Source organism: Tamandua tetradactyla, chromosome 20 (genome assembly GCF_023851605.1).
Source record: "Tamandua tetradactyla isolate mTamTet1 chromosome 20, mTamTet1.pri, whole genome shotgun sequence".
Lineage (NCBI taxonomy): Eukaryota > Metazoa > Chordata > Mammalia > Pilosa > Myrmecophagidae > Tamandua > Tamandua tetradactyla.
In genome coordinates this window covers 59,278,577-59,302,927 of record NC_135346.1, presented here as the reverse complement: position 1 = coordinate 59,302,927, position 24,351 = coordinate 59,278,577, and the positions used below count along the sequence as shown (strand labels likewise).

Below are 24,351 nucleotides of genomic sequence, written 5' to 3'. Positions count from 1 at the left end.
GTCCCCTACATGAGTGACTCCAAAATCCAGAAATTCTGGTTTTATTCAAAGAGCATCCTGGCAGACTGAAGCAGAATTATGTTGGAGCTTTTTTTGAGCAGATCCAAAATCAAGAAAATCCCCATAACTTTTCTTTCCCCTATCTTCTACTTAAGACAAAGCCTGTATCCTGAGAGGCCCTGAAATTTAAATTGAGGTGAGAAGAAATTATTAGTAGGGCTGCTGGATTTAAGAAACCCTTCCATCAGCCTTTGTGATAAGAAAAATAGTTGGCTGCTTCATTCATTCAATAAACATTTATTGATCATATTCTTTTGTATGGTAGTACGGTGCCAGATGTTAGGAATACAGCTTGAGAACAGCTAGTTGGAAGCCTGTGTTAACTGGCTTTTTGCAGTATAAGGGGTTGGTCATGGTTGCCAGGAATTTGAAAAATGGCAGGAGATTGCAGTCAAGGGAAATTCTAAGCTGAAAGTTCTCTCTGCCAAAGCAAAAATTTGAAGGACATTGGTATTGTAAACTGAATACAACATCTCCAGAACTTGGGATTTTCACCACTCTCAGGTAATTAAAGCAGAAATGATAATGTCAGAAGGAAAAGCCCCAGACCTCACGGGGCATTATAGCTTTGGGCCTGGTATACAGAAAGTTTTTCTATATGCCAAACTCAGAAGGGACAGTGGCTAAAGCCAGTCTCCAGTATAGATTTCTTAGGAAGAGCAGAACAGCCAGGGGCCCTTAGATAATAGCTTTAGTGCCTGCTGTGTGGGTCCCTTGAACTAAGTGCTTTACATCTGTAATGTCACTTAATCCTCTGGGCCATTATGCAATGGAGAGCATATCATTCCTCCTCCTGTCAGGGCTTAATTAGCTTCCCAGGTCCCGTGTTTCTTCCTTTAACTGGGGAGACACTTCCATTGATGGCTAATCACATTTATTCTTTGTACCAGTTTGGCTCCAGTGAGAGTCACATCATTTCTATGAACTGGGGGCATCTTATTATAATCCCTAAAGAATGCAGTCGTCCATTCCACTCTTTCACCCTTGAGATTGGAGCCATTGAGGCAAAAGTCCAGTTTGGGAAGATGACCTTTCCTTGTGGAAAACAAGAATTTCAAGTAGTGATTTACCCAGTTGTCTGCCAGCTGTATTGCAGGGGGGCAGTGTGCTAACAGCTAATTTAGTCCCTACATTCCCAGCTGAGCCTGGACCCTGTGTCAGACCCTCTGCTTCACAGTGACTATGCCTGCCTTCTAGGAACATAGCCTAGTAGAAGAGATGGAAGATAACAGGTAAATAAATTAAGTGCAGGTTTACAGATGCCATCACCAAGGCACAACATGCTATGGGGATGTGAGGGAGGAGGAGAGAGATGAATTACAGCAGGGCCTCTCTAGCTTTCTAGGAAAGCTTGTTGTGGGTTGATGCAAAGCTTGTCCTTTAAGCCCTGCCCAGCTACTTACTATTAAATGTGGGAAGGAGAGGTTCTAAGCAAAGGCCTGAGGTAGCAGAGTACAGAGAGTATTTGGAACACCTTACAGAAGGACTCCAGTGAGTGGTGGGCAGAGATTGTTGTCTCACCAGTCGCCTTACGTTCATAGCATGTAAAGAATACAGTGACCATCTTTTCTATATTTTCAACCCTCGTCCTGATTTTAATCGATACCCATTGCTCCCGTCATGTTAACAATTTGTACCATTTGTGGAACAATCTCTTATATGCCTGGCAGTGGACTAAGCATGTTATTGCATTTAACTCTTACAGCCAAGCCTATTGGTTAGGACCTAACCCTATTTTACAAATGAGGGAACAGGTTAAGTAGAACTTGCCAGGCATTGTGCAGCTGGTAAGTAATGGAGGCCTGGGATTAAGCCAGCACTCTTTCCTCTGTACCCAGTGCCTCCACCCACACTTTGACACTGAGGACAGTCATACTGGTCACACCTTTAACTGGTAAAACTCTAGATTCACTATTAAAGTAAACAGAAAGAAACAGGTTGAACGTTGCTGTATATATTATACATTTGAATTCTTGGTTGTACCTACAGAACCATAAGTATTATTCTTTATAGGCCATATAACAATTTTCAAGAATAATTTTACTTCAAAAGATTTTCATCTTATGTAATGACTTTAAAACCTAACACCCAAATGAAATGAAACTCTTTTGTAGTAAAAATACACGGCCTGATGTTTGCCTTAAGAATAAGGTTACCATCATTACCGCCCCTCCACCACCTGGAGTTACGATGGCTCCTAGTAACCATAGAAAGTTTCTTTCTCAAAAAGGCTTCCTCTGCTTTAGCTCCTGTAAACACTATCCTCCATCAGCCTCCCATCTCTTTCCATGGGGATCTTATTCACCATTGATGGGCTCTAGAGGGCTGCATCCTTTTGCAGTTAGCTAGTGAGCAACTGGCTTGCTCACTGAAGTGTCCCCTTGGCAGAGATAACTTGGGCATATCTCACACGACCTCTACAAGTAAAATTTCTCTGTCTGCTACTCCTTTCAAGTTCCTTGTACTTTCCTAAAAGTTTCATTATGCTCTTGGTACCACCATTTGGTTCATTTCTTTTTCAAGAAATCAGGGACCTAGGTCAGTGTAACTGTAACATTACAGATTTAAGGACACCCCGATGCCAACTGATTGAGAGAAGGTGAATTTTATTCAAGAAAGAAGATATTTGTTTAATTGGCAGCATAAGGGTGATACTCTTATTATTATTTTGCTTAGGCCCTTGCAAACATTTTATTACTTAGTGTTGGGTAAGTTTGGAAGGTTTATCAGTTCACTCTTGAACGTAACAAGCCACCCCAAAACTTGGTGGCTTGAAACAACATCAGTTATTATTTCTAATGAGTCTGCCGGTTGGCTAGGTGTTTCTGCCTAGCTGGGCCAGCGTGGCTGAGTGCAGTTTGGCTCACTCATGTGTCTCTTATCAGTTGGGAGATGGTGGTATAAGATGGTCTCAGCTGGGAAGATTCCTTTTTCTCCCTTGTCTTTCACCCAGCAGCTAAGTCAGGCCCTCATGGTGTGGCAGGGATGCAAGTGCAGGCAAGCCCAGCCATGCAGGAAGCAGGTAGAAAGGCAAACATACTTTTTGTGTGTTTGTCTGCAAGTACAAGTTTTTGTCTGCAGCATGTTTGCTAACATCTTTTTGGCCAAAGAGAGTAACATGGTCAAGCCCAGTGTCGGTGTGAAAATGGGAGAAGACTACAAGTTTGTAGGGTGAAGAAAAGCCATTGATAGGGTTCATTCAGTGTAATCCATACCCTTCAATGTGAAAGAAAACATACAGACTTATATTTGTCGTACAAGGGTGGTGGTGGGGAGCCCAGATAAGAATTATTTTGCAAGATTAGTTCAGTGTTTAGAATACCCACCTTCCACGCAGGAGACCCGGGTTTGATTCCCGGACCATGCACAAAAAACAAAAACCAAAAAAAAAAGAATTACTTTGCAATGGGCAGGCACAGGGCAAGGCACTTTCCCTGCTTATGCACTGATCCTCAACAGCATCTCTGCAAGGAGGGAGGAAATTGGAGCATGGAGAAGTTAAACAACCTACTACAGGACACCAGCTAACACGAGGCAAGCGGGGGTTAGAATGCATGTCTGTCTGACCTCAAAGCCCAGGTTCTTTTTACTAGCCCTCACTGCTTCACCAAAGCACCAGGATCTATCTTACCTGCCCTCCAAAACTTGAGTTTTCAGTAGCGTTGGTGCTTCTGACTAGCTATACAGACTCCCTACCCACAAATGTTGCCATGATCTTAACAGACTCACTCAACTCTTTAAGAAACCCACGATTTCTCCCCAACTCCATTGACTGAAAGCCTTCCACGTGAGGATCGGTCTATAGACAAGCAGATTGGAGAATTGCGGCTCCTTCCAGACATGCCAGAGAGGGTAGGGATGGCTTCTCTTTGACCTTCAAGATGTGGGGGTATCATGGCAGTTGGGCATCTGAGCTTGGGCTTTGGAGCCAGACTGACTGGGGTTCAAATCCTAGCTCAACCAGTCACTAGCTCTCTAAACTTGGGCAACTTATTTAACTTCTTGAAATCTGTTCCTTCAGCTAGAAAAAAGCACCTAATATGCAGAGCTGTTCTAAAAACTAATGTTAATGTATATAAAGTGCCTAACATGCACAGTGCCTGACCCATAATAAGTGCAATGATTAATGTTGTTCGTCTTATTTCTAAGCACAGCCTTCCCCTTCTGGGAATCCCTGTTTCTGTCTGTTGGGCAGGTGCCCCTCACCTCTAGCCAGTCTGTGCAGACTTGCTGCCTCCTGTGTCACCGGGAACGCAAAGGCTGGGAAGAAGGCCCTTCTCAAAATGGACTGGTGTTGCAGGGTGAGAAGCTGCCCCCTGACTTCATGCCAAAGCTCGTCAAGAATCTCCTAGGCGAGATGCCTCTTTGGGTCTGCCAGAGTTGCCGAAAGAGCATGAAGGAAGATGAAAGGCAGACAGGTCAAGAGCATGCAGTGGCGGTAGGTAACCGCTGAAAAGGGTCCCTGAGTGCAGGAGGGCTGCCTTCCAAAGAAGTCAAATGTGAGGCTCTTCCTTCCCTTTCCTCTCAGGTGGCTCCCCTTGGACAACCCCAAAGTCCCAGGCACCCAGAGATTGCTGGGTTGCACTGACATAGTGTTAACAGCTGAGGTTCAGGTTTGGGGGAGAAGAGAGGTTTCAGACAGCCGCCCGGCCCCTCAGGACCTTTCGTGCACAGTGTAAGGGCCTGCTATAGACACCAGTACATTGTAGTCCTGCCCCTCTCCCAAGTAACTGTGCTGCCTTTGGCTGTCTAACAGCTTGAAAACCAAACTGTCTGACACTAAGGGCAAGGGATAGTTTGAGTGTCTGAAATGTGCCTCAGAAGACCTCCAGTATCCCTAGGAGCCATGTAAATCTGCCACTGCAGGATTCAGGGTGGCCAGACTGCCCTCATTCCCCTCCAGACTTTCTCTTATCCACGATCAGTTTAGCATCAGGACTTCAGACTTAAGATCCCCTTCCCCTACCCTTCCTCCTTTCGGCCAGCTCTCACCACTCACCTGAGGCCCACAGTTCTCAGGCAATCTGTGTCCCCTGCAGTCCCTCCCCGATACCCACTCCCTTTACTGAACTGTGAGTACCGCATCCACTCCTGTCAGAGTTTTGGCCATTTGTCCTCACGGTTAGGACTGTGGTTACTGTGCTCTAGCCACAACACAGGGACACAGAGGAGGAGGAGCTCCTTCTGAGTAAGCTTAGGCAGCAGAGGGCTAGTGCCATTGTTCACTGTTTCACCACAAGCCTTTTTCTTCCCTCTCCTCCAGATCTCCTTGTCGCACACATCCTGCAAATCACAGTCTTGTGGGGGTGACTCTCATTCCTCTTCGTCCTCTTCTTCCTCATCTTCGTCCTCATCTTCCTCCTGCCATGGGAACTCAGGGGACTGGGATCCCAGCTCATTCCTGTCAGCACATAAGCTCTCGGGCCTCTGGAACTCCCCACACTCCAGTGGGGTCCTGCCAGGCAACCCACTTGGGAGTCCTCCTGCCATAACTGGTGAGTTACCACGCTCATGGAGAGCCAGGCCCTTTGGCCTCGCTGCAAGGCATTAGTAGAGAAGAGGTTTCTTTGCTCTTAAGCATAGAAACCATAAACATAGAGCACTGTGGTTTCCAAACCACTTTTCAAAAAAAATTGGAAGATCAGTTTTTAAATTGTAAACCTGGAGCTGTTCTGATTGAAGTGGGGGGTGGGGTCCGTAGACCTTGACTCTCTGTGAAGCTCCTTTCCCCAAAACGCTCCAGCATGAAAAATACTGCTGTTAGAGAAATGTTTGCTCCTCAAAGCTGTCATTGACTCTGATAGTGGTTCCCCACTGGACCAAGGAGAGGACCTGGTGAGCACCGTTTAAGCCCAGGAGGGTCCCTGAGGACCTAGGACTGAGGTCCTTGGCACCATAGAGAACCTGGGTGATTTCCTTTCCCCAGGCCTTATTTCTCCACCTGCACTTACATCCAGAACACACTGGTAGTACAGGCTGCCATGATAATTAGACAATGTGTAGCATCTCTAGAAGCCCTCTCTGGATTCTGGACCTGGGCTTTCGGCTTAATTTACTGTGTAAATGTGGTGTACGGGCATATTTCTAAATGGAGCAGCTGAATTAGAAATTGTGAGATTAGAGCAATACGTAATTCCAGTTCATTTTGGTACATAAACCATAGAGAGTCCTTGAAGTTTTTTCCCACTTCTCCAAAATCTGGGGCCACCCAAGAGTTCACATACCCTCGCTGCTTCAGTCCACATGGTCCAGAAGCATAGCTTCTGCCTGCTGCTCCACTGGCTTCTGCATACCCTGCCCTGGACCTGAGGAAGGTCCCCCCAAAACAGAAATTGCATTCCGTGTTCATGCCTTCCCGAGAGCTGATATCTTTGGTGGGGCCAGCCTTCCCTGTGCCTTCTCCCTCAGGCCTGGGCTCGTCCAGCCTGTTCAGCTTAACTGCTGCCTACAGACACTCCTTCCAACCCAAGGCACTGCAGGTTCTTCCCCAAAGCTCACAATGCTAAGAGGCTGTGCCCAGGATGCTGGCTGCCTCTAGTCATAGTAAGCGAGATGCTGTAGCAGTGAGTCTTTGGGCTTCCCTTCCCAGGGTCTGGGCTCCCACACTGACACCTTTCTCCCCCATCCACCCACAGGTGAGGCTTTCCCCATCTCGGAGCACCACCGGCACTCAGACCTCACTGCCCCCCCTAATAGCCCCACCGGCCCCCACCCTCCACCAACATCTCTGATCCCACCTCATCCCGGATCCTTTGGCTCACCGTCCCACCCACACCTGCTGTCCACCTCCCCGGCAGCACCTTTCCCTGCCCAGGCTTCAGAGTGCCCTGTTGCTGCTGCTGCTGCCCCACACACCCCTGGGGCATGCCAGAGCCCTCACCTGCCCTCCACCAGCATGCCACTCCTGAAGATGCCTCCACCATTCTCGGGGTGCAACCACCCTTGTAGTGGGCACTGCAGTGGGCCTCTGAGTCTCCCACCATCGAGCACTCAGCAACTCCCTGGCACTCAGAGGTAAGTGAGCAGCAGTCAGGAGCGTGCCTGGCTGACTGGGACTTAGTGCTGCAGAGAACTTTGCAAAGGATGCTTTTGGGGTGGACATGAAAGGGTAGGCTGCGTTCAGGTTTTTTTCATTGTTTTCCCAACTATAAAATAATGTGTTTATTATTTTTAAAAATTGGCACAACTCAGAAATAGATTAAAAAAATCTCCTCATAACCTGCAGATAAACTTTTAACACTGTAATATATTTTCTTCATTGTGTTTCTGTATGTAAATAACATAATTAGGTCCATATTCTACATGCACTGTAGAGTAGTTATTTTTTAGTATTACAGCATGAGCATTTCTCCAGTTAAAATTCTGCATAAAACTTTTCACTGGCCACATAATGTTTTAGTGTGTAACTCTAGCATAATTTATTTTATCATTCCTCTATTCCTGAACATTTGGGCAATTCCAGTTTTTTTTGTTTGTTTGTTTTTTTAGAGCCATTGTAAGTAAGGCTTTAATAAGTATTTGCACACTTGAATCTTTGTCTAAATCAGGAATTATGTTCTTCAGGTGGATTCCTAGAAGTAGCTCTATGTACTGAGAAAGATTATATTAATATATATTTGACCTTCTCGACCAAAAGGGGAAATAGCGAAATGAGACCAAGTGTCAATGGCTGAGAGATTCCAAACAGAGTCAAGAGGTTATCCTGGAGGTTATTCTTATACATTAAATAGACATCACCTTGTTAGTCAAGATGTAATGGAGAGGCTGGAGGGAACTGCCTGAAAATGTAGAGCTGTGTTCTGGTAGCCATGTTTCTTGAAGATGATTGTGTAATGATATAACTTTCACAGTGTGACTGTGTGATTGTGAAAACCTTGTGTCTGATGCTCCTTTTATCTACCATATCAACAGACGAGTAAAACATGAAATAAAAATAAATAATAGGGGAACAAATGTTAAAATAAATTTAGATTGAAATGCTAGTGATCAATGAAAGGGAGGGGTAAGATATTGGTATGTATGAATTTTTTTCTGTTTTCTTTTTATTTCTTTTTCTGAATAGATACAAATGTTCTAAGGAATGATCATGATGATGAATATGCGACTATGTGATGATATTGTGAATTACTGATTATATATGTAGAACAGAATCTTTTTACCTCTTTTGGATTTTTCTCCTTGGAGTGGGTTCCTCAGAATGAAAAAAAAATTTATTAAAAGGTGTCTTTTTTTCTTTTTGATGGAGGTTTCTTTATACAATTGAAAATTGTTTTCCAAAGGGCTCTCCAAATTGATGCAACCACCAATAATAAGAAACCAATATGCTGGTTTCTCCATATCCTCAGAAGCACTGGATATTTTAGTTTTCCTAAAAACAGTTTTGCTAGTGTGATAGAGAAGATGGTAGATTTGAAATAAACATCTGTAAACACCACTGATAACAATCCCTTTTGCGCTTGCCACATGCTTCCAGTTCCTGATGGCTATAGAGAGGGATTATGTCGCCATCTGCCCAGGTTGCTGAGCAACCACAGATCACCTTGAGCCCCTCCTTGCTCTTGGCCCCCATGGCGCCCCCCCCCCTCGTCTTAGCATTGGCAGCAGCCCCCCTGGGACACTGGAATACCTGATGATAGCCAAACCGAGGCCTCTGGCTCTTCCAGTTCTCCAACTCTGGAGCCTTCTATCCCTGTTTCTCATTTGATGCTTTCTGAAATCCAGAGGCAGAGTGATGCATGAGGAGAGCATGAGCTTTACAGACAGACAGACATGAGTTTGAGTCCTGGCCTCTCTTTTGGGGGAGTCGTTAAGTACTCTGAAACTCGGTTTCCTCCACTGCAAAAGGGGGTCATGATTCTTGTATTGCAGGATTTGAGAGATGGAATAGAAGTAATGTGCTGAATACAGCCCCTGGCACAGACAGTAGCTCTTCAGATCTGTGGCCCAGGAGATACATTTGCTTGTCCTAAACTTGATGCCACAGGGTTAAGGCAGCTCAGCCCACTGGCACAGAGCACCAGTCATAAGGACCCTAGAGAGTGAACTATCAGCCCACTAGTCTGTTCAGACACTTTTTGAGGGTGCAAGGTTGTTAGGCTGTGCACTGGGACCGAAAAATAAGAGGGGCAAAGTCACTGCCTTTGGGGAGTGCTTTGGTTTGAAAGACAAAAGAACAAACAGACCATTACAACAAAGCTTAAAGTGGTAGGATAAAGAGGATGTATATGGTGCCATGAGATTCCTGTAAAGGGTGGTGTAGGCACTCTTTCCAGGTGGCAACAATTGAGAATGGAGCCTGAGGGCCCAGGACTGGGTGTCCATCCTGTCCTTGTAGGTGGTGGTGATGTGGTCTGGTTACTTAAAACCTTTGTGAAAGAGGCAGGAGAAGTGATTGAGGGAGGAGCTGTTCTCCAGAGTGTCTGCTGGGGCAGCTTCTGCATTGCCCTCCCTCACTTTTGGGCCTGTCTTTCTCCTCTGCCAGCAGGGAGCCCGGGTGCAAGGGGCACAAGTTTACACACAGTGGCCTGGCATGTCAGCTGCCCCAACCCTGTGAGGCAGACGAGGGGCTGGGCGAGGAAGAGGATAGCAGCTCAGAGCGTAGCTCCTGCACCTCGTCCTCTACCCACCAGAGAGATGGCAAGTTCTGCGACTGCTGCTACTGTGAGTTCTTCGGTCACAATGCGGTGAGTGAGACTGCCCAGGCCAGAGAGGGCTAGGGGCTAGCCAAGGTGAGCAGAGGGAGCACCCTGCTCTTCCTGAGAGATCCCTCTTCCTCCCGGTGATAACTGTCACTGGTGATAACTGCTGGGACCATGTAAGCCCTTTCACCTGCATCCGCTCGGTTGAGCCTCACAGCAAATGTGTGAGGTAGGAATTTTTTTTTTTTTTTCAAACCTTGCTTCTTTTGCTCTTTCCATGGTTTCTCCTAAGATTGACTTTTTTTCCTTAGGCAAAAGGAAAGGAAATGGCAGAGAGAGAGCTATGATTCTGATGAGTATGTATATGTGTGTAATCACAGAACAGTGAACACTTGTTAGTGATGGAGGCAAAGTAGAAGTGAAAGGCCCTCAGTTTCCCAGGTGTGACAGCCAGCTGAAGGGAAGGCTATAAGCACATCTGTGCCAGGAAGGAGGCTCAGCTCAGAGTACTTGCTGTCTTGGGACGGGGGAGAAAGCAGTTCAGGTGTCTTAGAAGGTGAAGCAGACAGGGCTGCTGGTTAGGGTAGACAGTTTTTAGAAGAAATGAAAGTCATAAAATTAACAGTTCCCTTTGAGCTAAGGATTGTTATCCTCATTTTAGAGATGGCAGAATTGAGGCTTACAGAGACTTTAAGTGACTCACCCAAGGTCATACAGCTTCCAGGAGATGAAGCCTGGGCTCATACGTGGTTTCCTGGCTCCCAAGTCAGAGTTCTTCCAGCTTGGGCACGTACCTCCCCCTCCTTCACCCTTGACTGCCTTGGCTCACAGCCTGGCCAGGGTGAAGTCACTTGACCCTTGGCGGCCAGTGGTAGAGAGAACATTGTCTCACTCCTCACCACATATTTGGTGCCAGTGGGTGGGAGTGCTGTGGGCCTCCCAGGCCCAGGGTGTAATATCGGCACCTCCCCTCCCCCAGCCACCCGCTGCCCCGACGAGTCGGAATTATACCGAGATCCGAGAGAAGCTCCGCTCGAGGCTGACCAGGCGAAAAGAGGAGTTGCCCATGAATGGGGGCACCCTGGGCGGGATCCCTGGGGAGCCCACCGTGGACCACCGAGATGTGGATGAGCTGCTCGAATTCATCAACAGCACGGAGCCCAAAGTCCCCAACAGCGCTAGGGCCGCCAAGCGGGCCCGGCACAAGCTGAAAAAGAAGGTGGGTGTGGGGGGGGGGCGGGGAGCCCAGCTCTACCACCTCTCCTCCCTGAGGAATCGCTCATCCTGGCTGCCCCCAGAACTTCTGGGGCACAAATTGTGCTGGCAGCCAAAGACGTTGGTAGGGCTCACTGCTCTGGAACGGCTGAATGAGTTTGGGAGGAGTCAGGGAGCCTGGGGGCAAATGATTGGTGGAAAAACCTGTCCTGGCCTCGGAAACTGCTTGCTGGATTCCTCAAAGCCCGGGACTTGCTTCAGTCAGTCAGTACATCAGTCACTTATTCATTCAGCAAATACTTCTACAAATACCGGAAGCCAAAATGGGACCCAATTCTGTTCTCACCCTGGAGGAGCTCAGTCCAGTGGGGAGACTGATACAAAACTGGACAAGCACTTTAGAGTGTGACAAGCATTGTGAGGAGGGAAATTCCACCTCTTGTGGGAGCCCAAAGGAGCAGTGATTGCTTTGCCAAGAGGCTGGCTCTGGGCCAAGTCATGGGGAGCGAGCCCAAGTTCACCGGGAGAGCCCTCCAGGCAGCAGGTCCAGGACATTCCACAGCAGAGAGGCAGGGCCAGTAGCACAGAGGATGGAGGGCCTTATGGGCCCTACTGAAGAGCTTTGATTATCCTACAGGTGAGCACAGTCACTGGAGGGTTTTAACCAAGGAATTCACTTGGTTAAAACTTGGTTAATACTTCACTTGGTTAATACTTCTGTATTCTGAGATTACCATGTGGTGATGTGGCAGGTAGATCGGAGGGGGTGATACTCAAAGCAGTAAATGATGGCCAAGGGGAGAGATGGCTGATGATTTTGAATCAAGGCCTAGATGTGGGGCTGGAACAGAAGAGGTGGATTTTCAGAGGAGGCAGCCGCAACAGGCCTTAATGATCTGTTTACAGGAAAGGGAGAGGAAGGAGTTAGGGTATCCTCCAGGTGTTTGCTTGGGCTACAGGGAAGGTGTTGGTGCCTTTCACTGAGCAAGGATGGGACTTGCAGAAGACCGTGAATTCATTGGGGGCCCATGGACTCAGAGGTTCCCATGAGGCACCTAAGTGGCGATGGAGGTACAAGGCCGGGAGTTGTCAGCTCAGAGGTGTAACTGAAGCCGTGGGAATAAACAAGTCCGCAGGGACCATGGGTAGAGCCCGTGAGCTCTTCACAGGCAACCCTGCTGCCACACGAGCCCAAGGGCTTGATGGTGTGTCCCCTGCCGCCTCATTACCTCTTAGCCTGACTGTACCCTAACTGTGTCTGCACAGTGCCACACTGGGGAGCCCAGCATCTGAAGAGATTTGGGTTTGATAACCATGTAGTTCCAGTTCCTGGGTGGTCAAAGAGCCCTGGTACTTGGGAAAGCAAAAGCGATTTTTCCAGCCCACAGGACCTCCAGGATCCTTTTCATTGCAATCTGAAGTAGTGAGCTGAGGGATGCCACCACTTCTTGGAGAGAATGGTCAGCACTTTCCTTCTCCCAGCCAAAGTTGCCCATCATGAGTATTGGGAACCCTTCTGGCTTTTCAAGGTAGTAGTTCCCTGTTAGGGCCGAGAGCACACTCAGCAGTTTCCAGACCTGGTGTGCATTTCAAACATCTTTTAGGCACCTTTGTTCCCAGACATGCTTTTCCTTTGACTGGTGGTGGTGTCTTCTCTCCCCTCCTCTTCTTCCTGACAGATTTTCCTTCCAAGCCTAATTCAGATGTTTCCTGTCAATGGACTACCTGAGGTAGCTTCCTCCACTGTACTCCCCTAGCATATTGCATACTTCTCTCATCATGCCCTGCTTAGTCATTCAAAAACTCGTTGCACTCGGTCCCCAGTTGCCATCTGCCAGACCCCATTCCCAAGGCCACGGGTACAACATGGAGCAAGTTAGGCCTACTGTCACGGACTTACAGCCGTGGGTCATGGATGGGTAAACAGGCAGCTGTGAAGATGTGACCAGCAGTCTCAGCCATTCTGATTATGCATCAGCCTCCCCCTGGACTTAACCAAAATTTGACTTTCTGCCAAGAACGCAGCTCCTCACAGCCACCCAGTGTTAGCTTCTCGGTCTCTCCCACCTCAGGAAATGGATGAAGCTACTTGTCTCTCTTGTTCCCTGGTACCATTTCAAACCATGACTCTCTTGCTTTCAAGTCCTAACCCCTGTTCCTTTGAATCTATAGCATAGACTTTGTCATCAGCCTCCTGGCCACCCTTCTCCATTCACTGAAGACAGTATCACCTGCCTCTTCCTCTTCCTCCTAGATCCCACAGTACATCCTTCCATCACTCTCTTACCACTGCTCTCAATTCCTTGCACTTGTGGTCCTTCCATTATGCCCACCTAGAAAAAGTGCAGTCATGGGCCACTCCTGAACCTCAGGGAAGGCACAGTCAGATCTCTTGATGCCACCCCAGATACGTGGCCTCCTGCTCACTCAGCCTTCCACCCTGCCCTGCAGGCCTGATTCTCCTCATAACTTCCCTTCTCACAACCCCTTTGCCAGATGGCCATTTTTCTCAAGCAAAAGCGCCCACCAAACTTTTTGTCAAATAGCTTAATTTCCTATTTCAACAATGAGAGAAAGCCACTGGATGGGCATTCTGTTGCTACCTTACCATCCTGCCTGCAAACCTTCCTTCTCATCATGACAGAAGAGGAGTCCTTTCTCCCACCTGAGGCCCAGCCGTCCCTGGGCTTCTAGATCTTGCCCTTTCTTGCTCTTCAGCCCAGCAGTGAACTTCTTTCTCTGTAGCTTCACCCTCTCCTCTAGGCTGTTTCCCATCAGCATTTCAATGTGCCCAGTAGTTGCTTTTTTGAAAGCAAACTGTCCCTTGAACCTAGAGCCTCTCTTAGCCCCCTAGAATCTCTCTTCTCTTCACAGCCAGCTTTCTTGAAAAACATTATCTGCAGCCAGGGTCTTCAGTTCTCTTGTCAACTGGCTGCAAACTGTTTTCCAACCCCAACCGCTCCACAGAATCACCAATGACTTCTTTGTTGCCAGATCCAAAGTATACTCTCCTTTTCCCATCTTATTTGTCCACTATGCAACATTTGAAATTTTGCGTTCATGTTCTTCTACAAACATTGTTTCTTTGGCAACTTCATCTTCAGCCAAGGGGGCAAGGAAGGAACAAAGGGAACACTATGTTCTTGACATTTTTCACCTTCCTCTCTAACCTCTCTTCTGTCTCTTTAGTGAGCACTTCCCTTTCCCTGTCCCTTCCCCTTAAGGACATCTCCCTGGGAAAGAGAAACCAGCTAGGTAGGATTGTCTCCCAGTTGGCTCTGTCCATCCCATCTCCTCCCAGCACAGCAACAGCTCCTACTGCTACTGGACACCTCCTCCTGGGCATCCACCAGGGCCTGCCAGCTCCACCCATCCAAAAATGAACTTGTCATCTTTCTCCGAAGAAGCCGACTCTTCCTTCTCCATTGTCTGTCTGGTTAATGGTGCCACTGTCCAACCGGTTGTCTGCCCTAGGAGCCATCCTGGGAAGAGGGGGTAGCAGGCCTTGGAGTTAGACCTGTTTGAAACCTGGCTCTGCCACATGTGCTGTATGACCTTGAGCAAATCACTCAGCCTCCAAGCCTCAATTCCTTCATATGTAAAATGGGAGTAATAGGAGACTCTGACGCAGGTTGTTGTGAGGATAAAATGGAGTATGTGTGAAAGGGTTTGGCAGAGCACGTGGCACATAGTGAGCGCCCAGTGAAGGCAGCTCCATAGCAAAGTAGTGTTTGTTAACGTTGCTTTCATAACTCATTGATCGTTTTCTCTCCCTATCAATTACCACAAGTCCTGTCCATGTGACCTCCTAAGCAGCTCAAACCAATCCACCTTTCTTCCCTCTCCCTACAACTTTAAACTTCGTAATGGGTTTTAAAACATAAACCTCGGGATAACATCCAGGCTTTGGCGTGGCCTGTGCTGCCCTTCACTCTAGGCCTGCTGAGCGTTCTAGCATCTTCTCTCAGTCGCTCCTGGCTGTTCTGCCCATCCCCTCACAAGAAAAATGTGGGCTCTAGTTGTGCCTCTGAATGGTTTGCTTTCCCTTCAAGAACTGTGCTTCCGCATTTCCCAGCCCTGACATTTACTAGTCCTTCTGTCCAGAAAGTGCTTACCTCCCTTTCTCCAAGACAATACCACTCACCCTTCATTACTCCTTGTAGATGCTGCCTCCTTCAGGAAGTGTGCCGTCATGGCCCAGCCTGGGTAGGGGCCCCTCTGGTTTCCCAGGACACTGTGTGCTTCCTTCCCTTGTTCCACTTGTCACTGTCATGCTGAAGTAAATGGCCTGTCTGCACGTCTGTATCGCCCACCAGGCTAGAGTCAGCAAAGGACAGACCATATGTCATCCAGTGGGGTAACCAGTACCTCACAGAGCCAGTGGTCAGTAAATGATTGTCAGACAGAATTGAAGAACATAGTGGCTTATCAAGTACAACCTAGTTTATTGTCCTAATGCTGCCACTTACTAGCCACATAACCTTGGGCCAGTTCCTTATTCTGTCTAAAGTCAAGTTTCCTCACCTGTAAATGGAGGATAATGAGGCAACAAGGGCTTCATGATATGATGACATATGATGATATAATATGTGGAAAGTACCAGGCTCATGGTACATGGCGGCAAATGTGCTTTCTCCTCTTGGTACCGTGTTGTATGTGATTCTGCATTGCTCCTACACTACCAGTAGTCTTCAGACTTTTTTGCTTAGCAGCAAAATTCTTTTCTGCCAACGGAATCTTAGCCTCTAACAATTCAAAGGAAAGCAGCTCTGGTGAAGATGAAGAGAGGGGTGAAGGGCCCTCCAGTACCTCATGCATCCCCTTGGCTGCTCCTGGCTGAGCTCCTTGTGCGCCTTGGCCTCACTGTGCTGAGGCACAGCCTTCACGTCTGGGGAAAGAGATTCACCACCTACCCTCTCGGGTATCCTCATAGCAACCCTTTAGAGCCTAGGTACTTTTTTGCTTCCCTGGTTTACAAATGGGGAAAGTCAAGTTCAGAGAGAATAAGTGATTTGTCCAAGGTCCCACTGCTAGTCAGTGGTAGAACCGGTGTTCAAGAAAGAGGAGAGAATAAGTGCATGATTGCTGGGACAAGGGACCACTCTATTTAAGTTAACTCTGAGGTAGTGGCAAGCTTCTTCCCTCCCCCCTGCCCCCTGTTTCCCCTACTCCCACATCTCCCTTTCCAGCTTCTCCTTCTCTACTCTGATCAATTGGGAATATATGGAATGTTGAAAGTCCTCCAACCGCTGGAACACCACCTCCACTTCCTTCCCATAGGCTTTTGATGTTTGTTTCCGATCTCCCTCTAAAGGCCTCACTGGCCTGCTCGTGCCTTAAGGTTGGGAGGTGGGCTGGGTAGCTCAGGACCCACAGACTTTCATGTTTACTCTCCTCATCTGAGTCTGTCTAAGCTGGCTGGCAATGGGCAGCCTCTGGACAGAGGGGCTACTTTGATATCTTACTGTGAGGACTCAGGACAGTTTTATGCCTTTGGTCATACTTTAGATGTGGCCTGAATTATTTGGGGCCAGCCAAGCAGTGGTGGAGCTGAAACTTCACCCTCTTTGGTAGGACCCACACACAGTGTCAGGTTCATCTATTGTGGCACTATCAGGACCTTTACATCTTCCTTCTTATGAGAACCTCGTGATCTCCCAACTTTTTCCCCTTACCACCTGCAGAACTGGAGAAAAGGCCAGTGCAGTAGCTCTCTTCCTCATATCCATCCCCCCTAGGGTCTTACTCCAGAATCATCATCCCCATTTTGCAGGTGAGTCCTCTGAGACCCGGCAAGTGAGTGAATTGTTTGAGCTCACACAGATTCAGCCCGGAAAATAAACTCTGATTAGCTCACTTCCCACCACTTGAAATCCTGGCCTTCTTAGACACTAAGACTGACAGTGGGGCACCTCTACGTGAACAAACTGCTGAAACCACCCTCTCTTGGGATAGCTGTTCTCCACCCTGGCATGTGACTGCACTTCACTCTCACTCTTACAGGGTGGGTGAGCCGGCCAGGATCCCGAGGTTTTGCTTCCAGCCACGGAGTGGTAAATCCTGGCACCAGTGCTGTGTCAGGTGTCATGTTGTGCCTGGCAGCTGACAGGCCTCTGCTGAAACTGCCTCTTGTATTGGCAGGAAAAGGAGAAGGCCCAGTTGGCAGCGGAAGCCCTGAAGCAAGCGAACCGCAGTGTTTCTGGAAGCCAAGAGCCAAGGCCTTCTAGGGAGAGGCTCTTGGAGTGGCCTGACCGGGAGCTGGATCGGGTCAACAGCTTCCTGAGCAGCCGTTTGCAGGAGATAAAGAACACTGTCAAGGACTCCATCCGAGCCAGCTTCAGCGTATGTGAGCTCAGCATGGACAGCAGTGGCTTCTCCAAGGAAGGGGCTGCTGAGACTGAGTCCCAGAGTCTACCATCCTCAAATCTCAATGGCTCCTCAGAGCAGCGGCCTGACATCAACCTTGACCTGTCCCCTTTGACTTTGGGTTCCCCCCAGAACCACACGTTACAAGCTCCAAGTGAGCCAGCCCCACCATGGGCAGAAATTAGAGGCCCCCACCCACCATGGACAGAGGTGAGGGGTCCCCCTCCTGGTATCATTCCAGGGAATGGGCTAGTGAGGAGGCTCAATACTGTGCCCAACCTGTCTCGGGTGATCTGGGTCAAGACGCCTAAGCCAGGCAATCCTAGCTCTGAGGACCTGAGCCTGAAGGAGGTCCCCAGTTGCAAGCAGGAGCTACCTGAGCCTGTGGCCTCAGGTGGGAAGCCACGGAAAGGCAAAAGACAGGGCAGTCAGGCCAAGAAGAATGAAGCAAGCCCAGCCCCCCGACCCCTGGCCAGCCTAGAGGTGCCCAGTGCCAAGGGCCAGACCCCTGGCCTCAAGCAGCTGGGCAAGGCCCCAGAGCCTCCCAAAGTGGGCAGCTGTGCTGAGGCTGGAGAGGGGAGTCGGGGGAACTGGCCAGGACCAGGCTGGTCTAGCAACCCCAAAACCGAGAAGGAGAAGGGCAACTCCTGGCGAAACTGGCCAGGTGAGGCCAAGTCACGGCCTCTGGAACAGGAGTCCTTGCAGCCCCCAGGCCCAGCCAGGCCACAGAGCTTGCCACAGGGCAAGGGCCGCAGCCGCCGGAGCCGCAACAAGCAGGAGAAGTCGGCCTCCTCCTTGGGTGAGTGCACCAGGAACCAAACGGCTGACCCCCCCACCCCGGCCAGGCCACGGGGTGGAGGGCAGTCCTCGCGTGTGGGCAGCACTGCCCCAAGAGCATGACCCCAGAGGACTGGCTGTGAGCGCTGAGCCCTCCTGGGTGTGTCTTCCTAGACGATGTGTTCCTGCCCAAGGACATGGATGGGGTGGAGATGGATGAGACTGACCGGGAAGTGGAATACTTTAAGAGGTGAGTGTGGGGGCTGCTACTCACCCACTCACATTGCTTTCCGGGGCCTGTCCCCCAAATAGTAGGGAACAGTGGAGGTTTGGGCAGTCCTGGCCCTTTCCTACCCAGCCTGTCTGCTGGGACCCAGGGGTCCAAAGGAATGGGATGAGGAGGCATGCCAGGTCCTCAAAACCAAGACTGTTTCTAGCTCTGTTTTGTTTATCCACTGGCACTTTCTCTGCCCTACGCTTGGGCTGAAGGGGCAATAGTACCCAAACGCATAGTCTAGTTAAGGTGCTATTAGAGGTTAAGGCCTTGGGGCATGGGAGGGGAAGCCAGAAGAGTGACTCGAGACCATGCTCTGTGTGGGCAGGCCTAGGAAGCCTTCCCAAAGAGAGTCTCTGTTCCCTTCATACGTTGTCTGCTCTGCTTGTGGACGGTGGTTCCTGGCCCCCATTCAGGAAGTCCCCCCAGTCAGCAAAACTTCCATACTTGGTAGACCTCAAAACCTGGGAGTCAGAGGGGTTGTGCAGAGCCAGCCTTGTTTCTTTAGGGGTCTAGAAGAGAGGTTCAGCAAGGAGGGGAGGGCACCTCCCATTGCGCTTCTCTCATGTCTTCCAAACCCACCAGGTTCTGTTTGGATTCTGCAAAGCAAACTCGTCAGAAAGTTGCTGTAAACTGGACCAACTTCAGCCTCAAGAAAACCACTCCTAGCACAGCTCAGTGAGGTACAGCAACCCCAGGTGTTGCACGCCATTCTCTCCCCACACTCCACTACCTTTTGGACCCCATGTCAGGCTATTTCATGCTCTCGGGCACAGAGGTTGGACTTTTGGGCTCACCTTCACCTCCACCATGACAATGTTACCGGCCACAGTTTCCGAAAGTCAAGGCCCCATCTCTCCTGTGGCCACTGACCCAGGCCTCTGTTCCCCCATAACCCCACCCTGGCCCAGACCCTCCTATGAGCTCCTCCCACCTGTGCTACTGAGGAGGGGCTTCTTCCCTCAGTGATACCTCCCGAGGGGTCAGGCTCCTGCTTCCTCAAGTGCTCAGGCAGCCATGGGGTTAAATACCACTTGCCTGACCTGGCTCAGGTCTCAGATGGAGGGTACAGGGGCGCTTCCCAGCTGACACTGTGCAAGAAGGGACCAACCCTGGAGATGCAGTGAGTGGGGCAGAAGAGTTTGATATAGGCCTTGGAGGTCATTTAGGCATGGAAGAGTAGGCGGAGCACTCCCCAAGCAGGACAAGTACCGTGAGGAATGGGTAGCCAAGCTGCCTCTTAGGAAGAACAGATCTGGTTCCCAGCAGGCTCAGGCTGCCCCTTCCTGCACAGGTCCTGCACAGCTTCCTGCACAGGTCCTTTTGTCCAGAGTGTTGAAGTGTCAGATGATGTTCTAGACTGGGAACAGAAGACTGGAGAAAGTCTGGGCCCAGGGTCCCAGTGCAAAAGTAAAGCATAGCAGGCAGGCAGCCTCAGGACAGATTACTGTGCAGCCACATACCCAGTCCTTGAAGTAAGGCCTTTCCTCATGGGCAACCATGCAGCTGCCCTCAAAGTAGTAAGAGACTAGGGCAGGTGAGCTCCCCTCTGGAGTATGTTCCCACCTGTCCTTTTCTACCTCTTTCCAGTGCGGCAGCCGGTCCGGTCCGGCGCTGCCGCTTGGGGTCTGTCTCTCAGCGAACAGGGCTGGCGGGAAGGAGGTTGCTAGCCTCCGACGGGGTCTTCTGCTGCCAGCGGTTGGGGGAAGCGTTGGCCTACGCCTCCGGGGGCTCAGGGGCTCGGCAGGGATTGGAGCGCGCGCGGAAGACGAAATCAAACCGCGGGACCAAGTGGAGTTAGCATTCCAGGACCAGGGCAGCAGCCCCTATTTGGGCTAAAATAATAGGCTTACTGGACCTCCATCCCAGCTGCTGAGGTCTTATTGTCCCCACTTGGGTCATGACCCGCCCCCCCCTCCCACCTTGACAGCTGGCCTTAGCTGGCCTTAGCTGCCCAAAGAACCTAAGGCCAGGGAACCTTTGGGGCTGGGGTCCCAGTGACAGAGATCCACCCTCAGAGTCAAGACTGTTATCTTTAGCCCTTCTCTGTTCCAAGACCCTTTGCCAAACCGAGATGTCCCCACTCCCAGCTGCACCCATTGTTCCCTCTGAGAGAAAAGAGTTGCATCTCTTCTCACAAGCCCAGTTCTTCTGTCATCCAGGAAACTCAACCACTCCCCTCCTCTTGTCCCTTTATCACCTTGACTATTCTCTTCCAAGACAGGGGAAGCCTCACCCCTAATAAATCCTCCCCTCTGAGCCCTCTCCACTCTCTTGAGTGCATCAGAAAGCAGTCCTTTCCAAATCAGGACCCAGCCAAGGCCTGGGTACTTGGGACTTCAGGCTGGGGTCTGGGTGCAAGATGGCCATCCCCTGTACCTGTTAACAGGGGTGCAGATGCCATAGGCTGGGATCTTAATGCCCCCTGGTCAGGTTGGACCTGTTGCAGTAAGGGGTCCTGGGCTCCTCAAGGGAGCCCGTTCTATATCTCTTGAGATCTAGGATGATGCTACACATATTGACAGGACTGAGCTCTGTCTCCCACAGGGTTCTTAACCTCCATCCTCTGCTGGAGGTAATCCAGGGATCAAAAATAGCAACCCCAGCAGCAAAAAACAAAAACACGAAATCCCTCTCCCCATGGGGACCCAGAGCTGACTTGTTGGGGCTGGGGTGAAGGCCACTGCTTACTGTGTGGTTACACACTTTGCTCTTTCTCAGCCCCCGCCAGGTCATGCTCCTTCAGGGTGCACTGAGACCCCAACTACCAGCTGAAGGACTACAGTTTCTCTCTCCATGCACCCCACCCACCTGCCCAAGACCCTGTTCCTCATCGCCCCGGACCAACCAAAAGCTGAATGGATGCCGTGCCATGCTGGGGCTCATAGCCCTCAGCGGAGCCGCTTCCTGGTGCTACGCAGCCTTCACACTCAGCCTGGGACTGGGCTGGCCTGTGGGCCAGGGGGGCTGATGGTACTGCTGGCCCAACACTGCTCTGTTTGTGTTTGGTTTTTTGTTTTTGTTTGTTTTTATTTTTCCAATTCTTTACTTTTGATACTGTGAAAATCTTTCATGTCGAAAGATAAAGCAACATTTGGACACAGAGTTGTGTGTTTGTGATTTGCTGTTCTGGGTTGGGAGTGAGGGTTTTTCTCCGAAGCCTGGGATCCACTTTAGTTACTTACCCTATTGAACACCGAACACCTACTCTGTCAACAATTTGGCCTAATTTCCACTTAATCCTTGTAGCAATCCAAAGTAATACTGTTATCCCATTTTACAGATGAGGAAACTAAACACAGGAAAGTGAGCTCAGTCTGGCTGACTAGGGTAAGAGCACCCAATGACAAAGTGTCGGTGACTTTTCCTCTTATTGGGAGGACTCTGGGAATCTGGAGCATCCCCTTCCCCCACTTTATGCCTCAGTTTTCCCCTTTGTAAGATGGGAGAGTTGGAGGGGTATATGGATGTGAGAAGGTGTCTGAGAAAGTCCTTTTGAGGCCTTTACAGGCTGAGCACCTGTAGCCTGGGCTATCGGGGTTCCTCACACTGAATTAGACTATTGTCAGGGGAAGCGGGGGTATATTGAATTTTTATAAATTGGATCTGACTTACTTATAGGGGTGGGACCATGTAGCCTAAGTACTTGAGAGTTGAGAGAGGAAAATGCCCTTCTATAAAGTAGAGCAAAGCTACTTGACCTTACCCCTCACCCCCTACCTCCACTGATCTGGTTTGTAAATTCAGATTTTAATATAATGGGGTTTGCTAAAAACACTTCACACATGCTTGTGTCCAAACCCGTTGTCCCCAGTGTAGTTTAACATCTTTAGTTAGACGTGGCACACCCAGTCTGGAGGCAGGGGCCACAGTCAGTAAGATTCCTTTACAGAGTTGTGAGCAGGATCAGAAGCCACTCCCTCCTTGCCCCAGAAAGCCACCTGGTGCCACCACAACTCCTGGCAGTGATTCCCAGCTTCCTCTTGGAAAGAAGTAAAACTCCTGGTCCTTGGGCTTTCCCATTCCCCAAGAAGGGGTGTGGAGGTTGGGGGTGGGGGACACTTCTCTGGGAAACCTTTCTCTCTATTTATTTTTTAGCTCTCATTTCAACTCTTGTACTGGACTCCTACTCGCTGGTCTCCATTGGCACAGCTGTTTGAAATTTGTTTCATCTTTCTAAAATCACAAGTCTGACCAAGCAGCCTGTTTTAGTTTCCTAAGCTGCTTAGGCAAAAACCAGTGCAATGGGGGAGGTGTGACAGTGGCTCAGTGGCAGAATTCTTGCCTGGCATGCCGGAGACCTGGGTTGGATTCCGGGTGCCTGCCCATGCAAAAAAAAAAAAAAACAGTGCAATGGTTTAGCTTAAACAGTGGGAATTTATTGCTTACAGTTTTGAGCCTAGAAAATGTCCAAAACAAGGCATCACCAAGGTGATCCTTTCTTCTGAACACTGGCTGCTGGTGATCCTTGGCTCCTCTCCCATGTGGCAGGGTCCACTGATCTCTTCCTTCTGCTGTTTCTTTCCTTTCAGCGTGTTTCTATGGCTTTTTCTTTTTTTCTCTCTATATTCATTCTGTTGATAAAGGACTCCAGTAATAGGATTAAGACCCATCCTAATTGAGTGAGTCACACCTTAACTGAAGTAACCTTATCAAAAGGTCCTACTTAAAATCCACAGGAATGGATTAAAGTAAGGACATTTTTTTCTGGGGACATACAACTTCAGTCCACCACACAGCCCTTTCATCTACAAAGAAGGACTTCTGTTGAGGGTCTTCCCTGCCTGGGGGCCCTGCCTCACTTGCTCCCCAATTAGGCCAAGCACCCTCAGGTCTCCTGACTTACTCAGATACTTCCCTCTTCCCAGACTACCTTTCCTTCATGAATTCCTGCTTATCCTTCACATCCCAGGTGAGAGTCACTTTTGCTCTGAAAACTGTGAGAACTAGTTGCCCTGCCTTTGTTATAGTTCCAAAACTGAGAATTTGTCTCACCATATTTCTCCTTAACTTCAAGATCTGTCTATATTTCTGTCTGCTCAACTGTGAGCTCACAAGGCAGTTTGCTGTCTTTTATCTGCTTCAGCACTTTGCATGATGTCCAGCACACAGTAGATTCTTATTAAATATATGAGTGGAAGGAAAAACAGCATTGACCATGTCATTCCTCTTTAAAAATCCCCCAATGAAGCTGAAATTACTTAAACCTGACTTCCAAGACTCTTTGTGCTATGTGCCTATCCTACTTTTCCAGCCCCTCTCTTTAGCTGCCTCCACCTCACTCCAGCTGCAGTGATCTCTTTGTTCCTTGGAGTCCATGTACTTGCACATCACCAGGCCTTTATTCCTGCTGTACCCCCTGTCTGGAAGCCTCTCCCTTTCTTCCTCTCCCAGGTTGGGCTTTCTACACTTTTCTCAAAGCTCAGATTCAGCATCTCTGAATGACCCCAGGCCATCAGTCACTCTAGGCTTTATTATAAACAGCACATACAACAATAATCGTTTTCCCATCTGGACAGAGCCTCGCAATTCAAAATCACTGTCACCGCATTTTATTCAACCCTCACCACTCTGAACACAGTATTGTCTCATGCAGTTGAGGACACTAAATCCTAGAGGTAGGGCAGGACGCGTTGAGTAATTTATTCTGCAAGCCCCTCCCTGCCCCGGGCGGCCCTGGGCTGGGGATGGAGATGCAGCTGGGTTCTGAGCTCGCCCAGTCCCAGGCCACGAGAGGGCGCAGTGTCCACCGACCGGGGCGTGACGTCGTGCTCGGGGACGCCGGGCAAGCCGCCCTCGGTACAGGACCAGCAGCAGTCCACACTTCTGGCGCCGTCATCCTCCACTTGCGTGGGTTTAAACTGTTAGCGCATGCTCCGAATTCTCCGGTGTCCCACAGTGCTCTGCCTGCCGCTTTCTCCCGCAGCTCCAACAACCTCGGCGTAGCCAACCACAGGAGGCGGTGACACCGCCCCGTACGAGACCTGCTCTGGAGAAAGTTTGTCCCTCTGTGCGATCCGT

The 24,351-nt window shown here is 49.5% G+C and overlaps 1 protein-coding gene across 15 annotated transcripts in view; it reads left to right on the top strand.

Moving 5' to 3' along the window:
* Window positions 1-21,433, top strand: part of FAM193B (family with sequence similarity 193 member B) — a 34,798-nt gene extending 13,365 nt beyond the window's left edge. For 3 of the 15 annotated variants that reach the window (XM_077137787.1, XM_077137789.1, XM_077137788.1), the window contains 10 exons: window positions 3,520-3,912; window positions 4,256-4,498; window positions 5,324-5,555; window positions 6,696-7,074; window positions 9,542-9,743; window positions 10,678-10,917; window positions 17,055-18,078; window positions 18,231-18,306; window positions 18,916-19,013; window positions 21,052-21,433. In XM_077137787.1, the coding sequence (XP_076993902.1) occupies window positions 3,901-3,912; window positions 4,256-4,498; window positions 5,324-5,555; window positions 6,696-7,074; window positions 9,542-9,743; window positions 10,678-10,917; window positions 17,055-18,078; window positions 18,231-18,306; window positions 18,916-19,012 (2,505 nt within the window). In that variant the 5' untranslated portion in view covers window positions 3,520-3,900 and the 3' untranslated portion in view covers window position 19,013; window positions 21,052-21,433. Of the gene's footprint in view, window positions 1-3,519; window positions 3,913-4,255; window positions 4,499-5,323; window positions 5,556-6,695; window positions 7,075-9,541; window positions 9,744-10,035; window positions 10,055-10,677; window positions 10,918-17,054; window positions 18,079-18,230; window positions 18,307-18,915; window positions 19,014-21,051 lie in introns of those variants that run through there. The other 12 variants (XM_077137782.1, XM_077137792.1, XM_077137791.1 and 9 more) reach the window with 8 other exon arrangements.
* The last annotated feature ends 2,918 nt before the right edge of the window (window positions 21,434-24,351 follow it).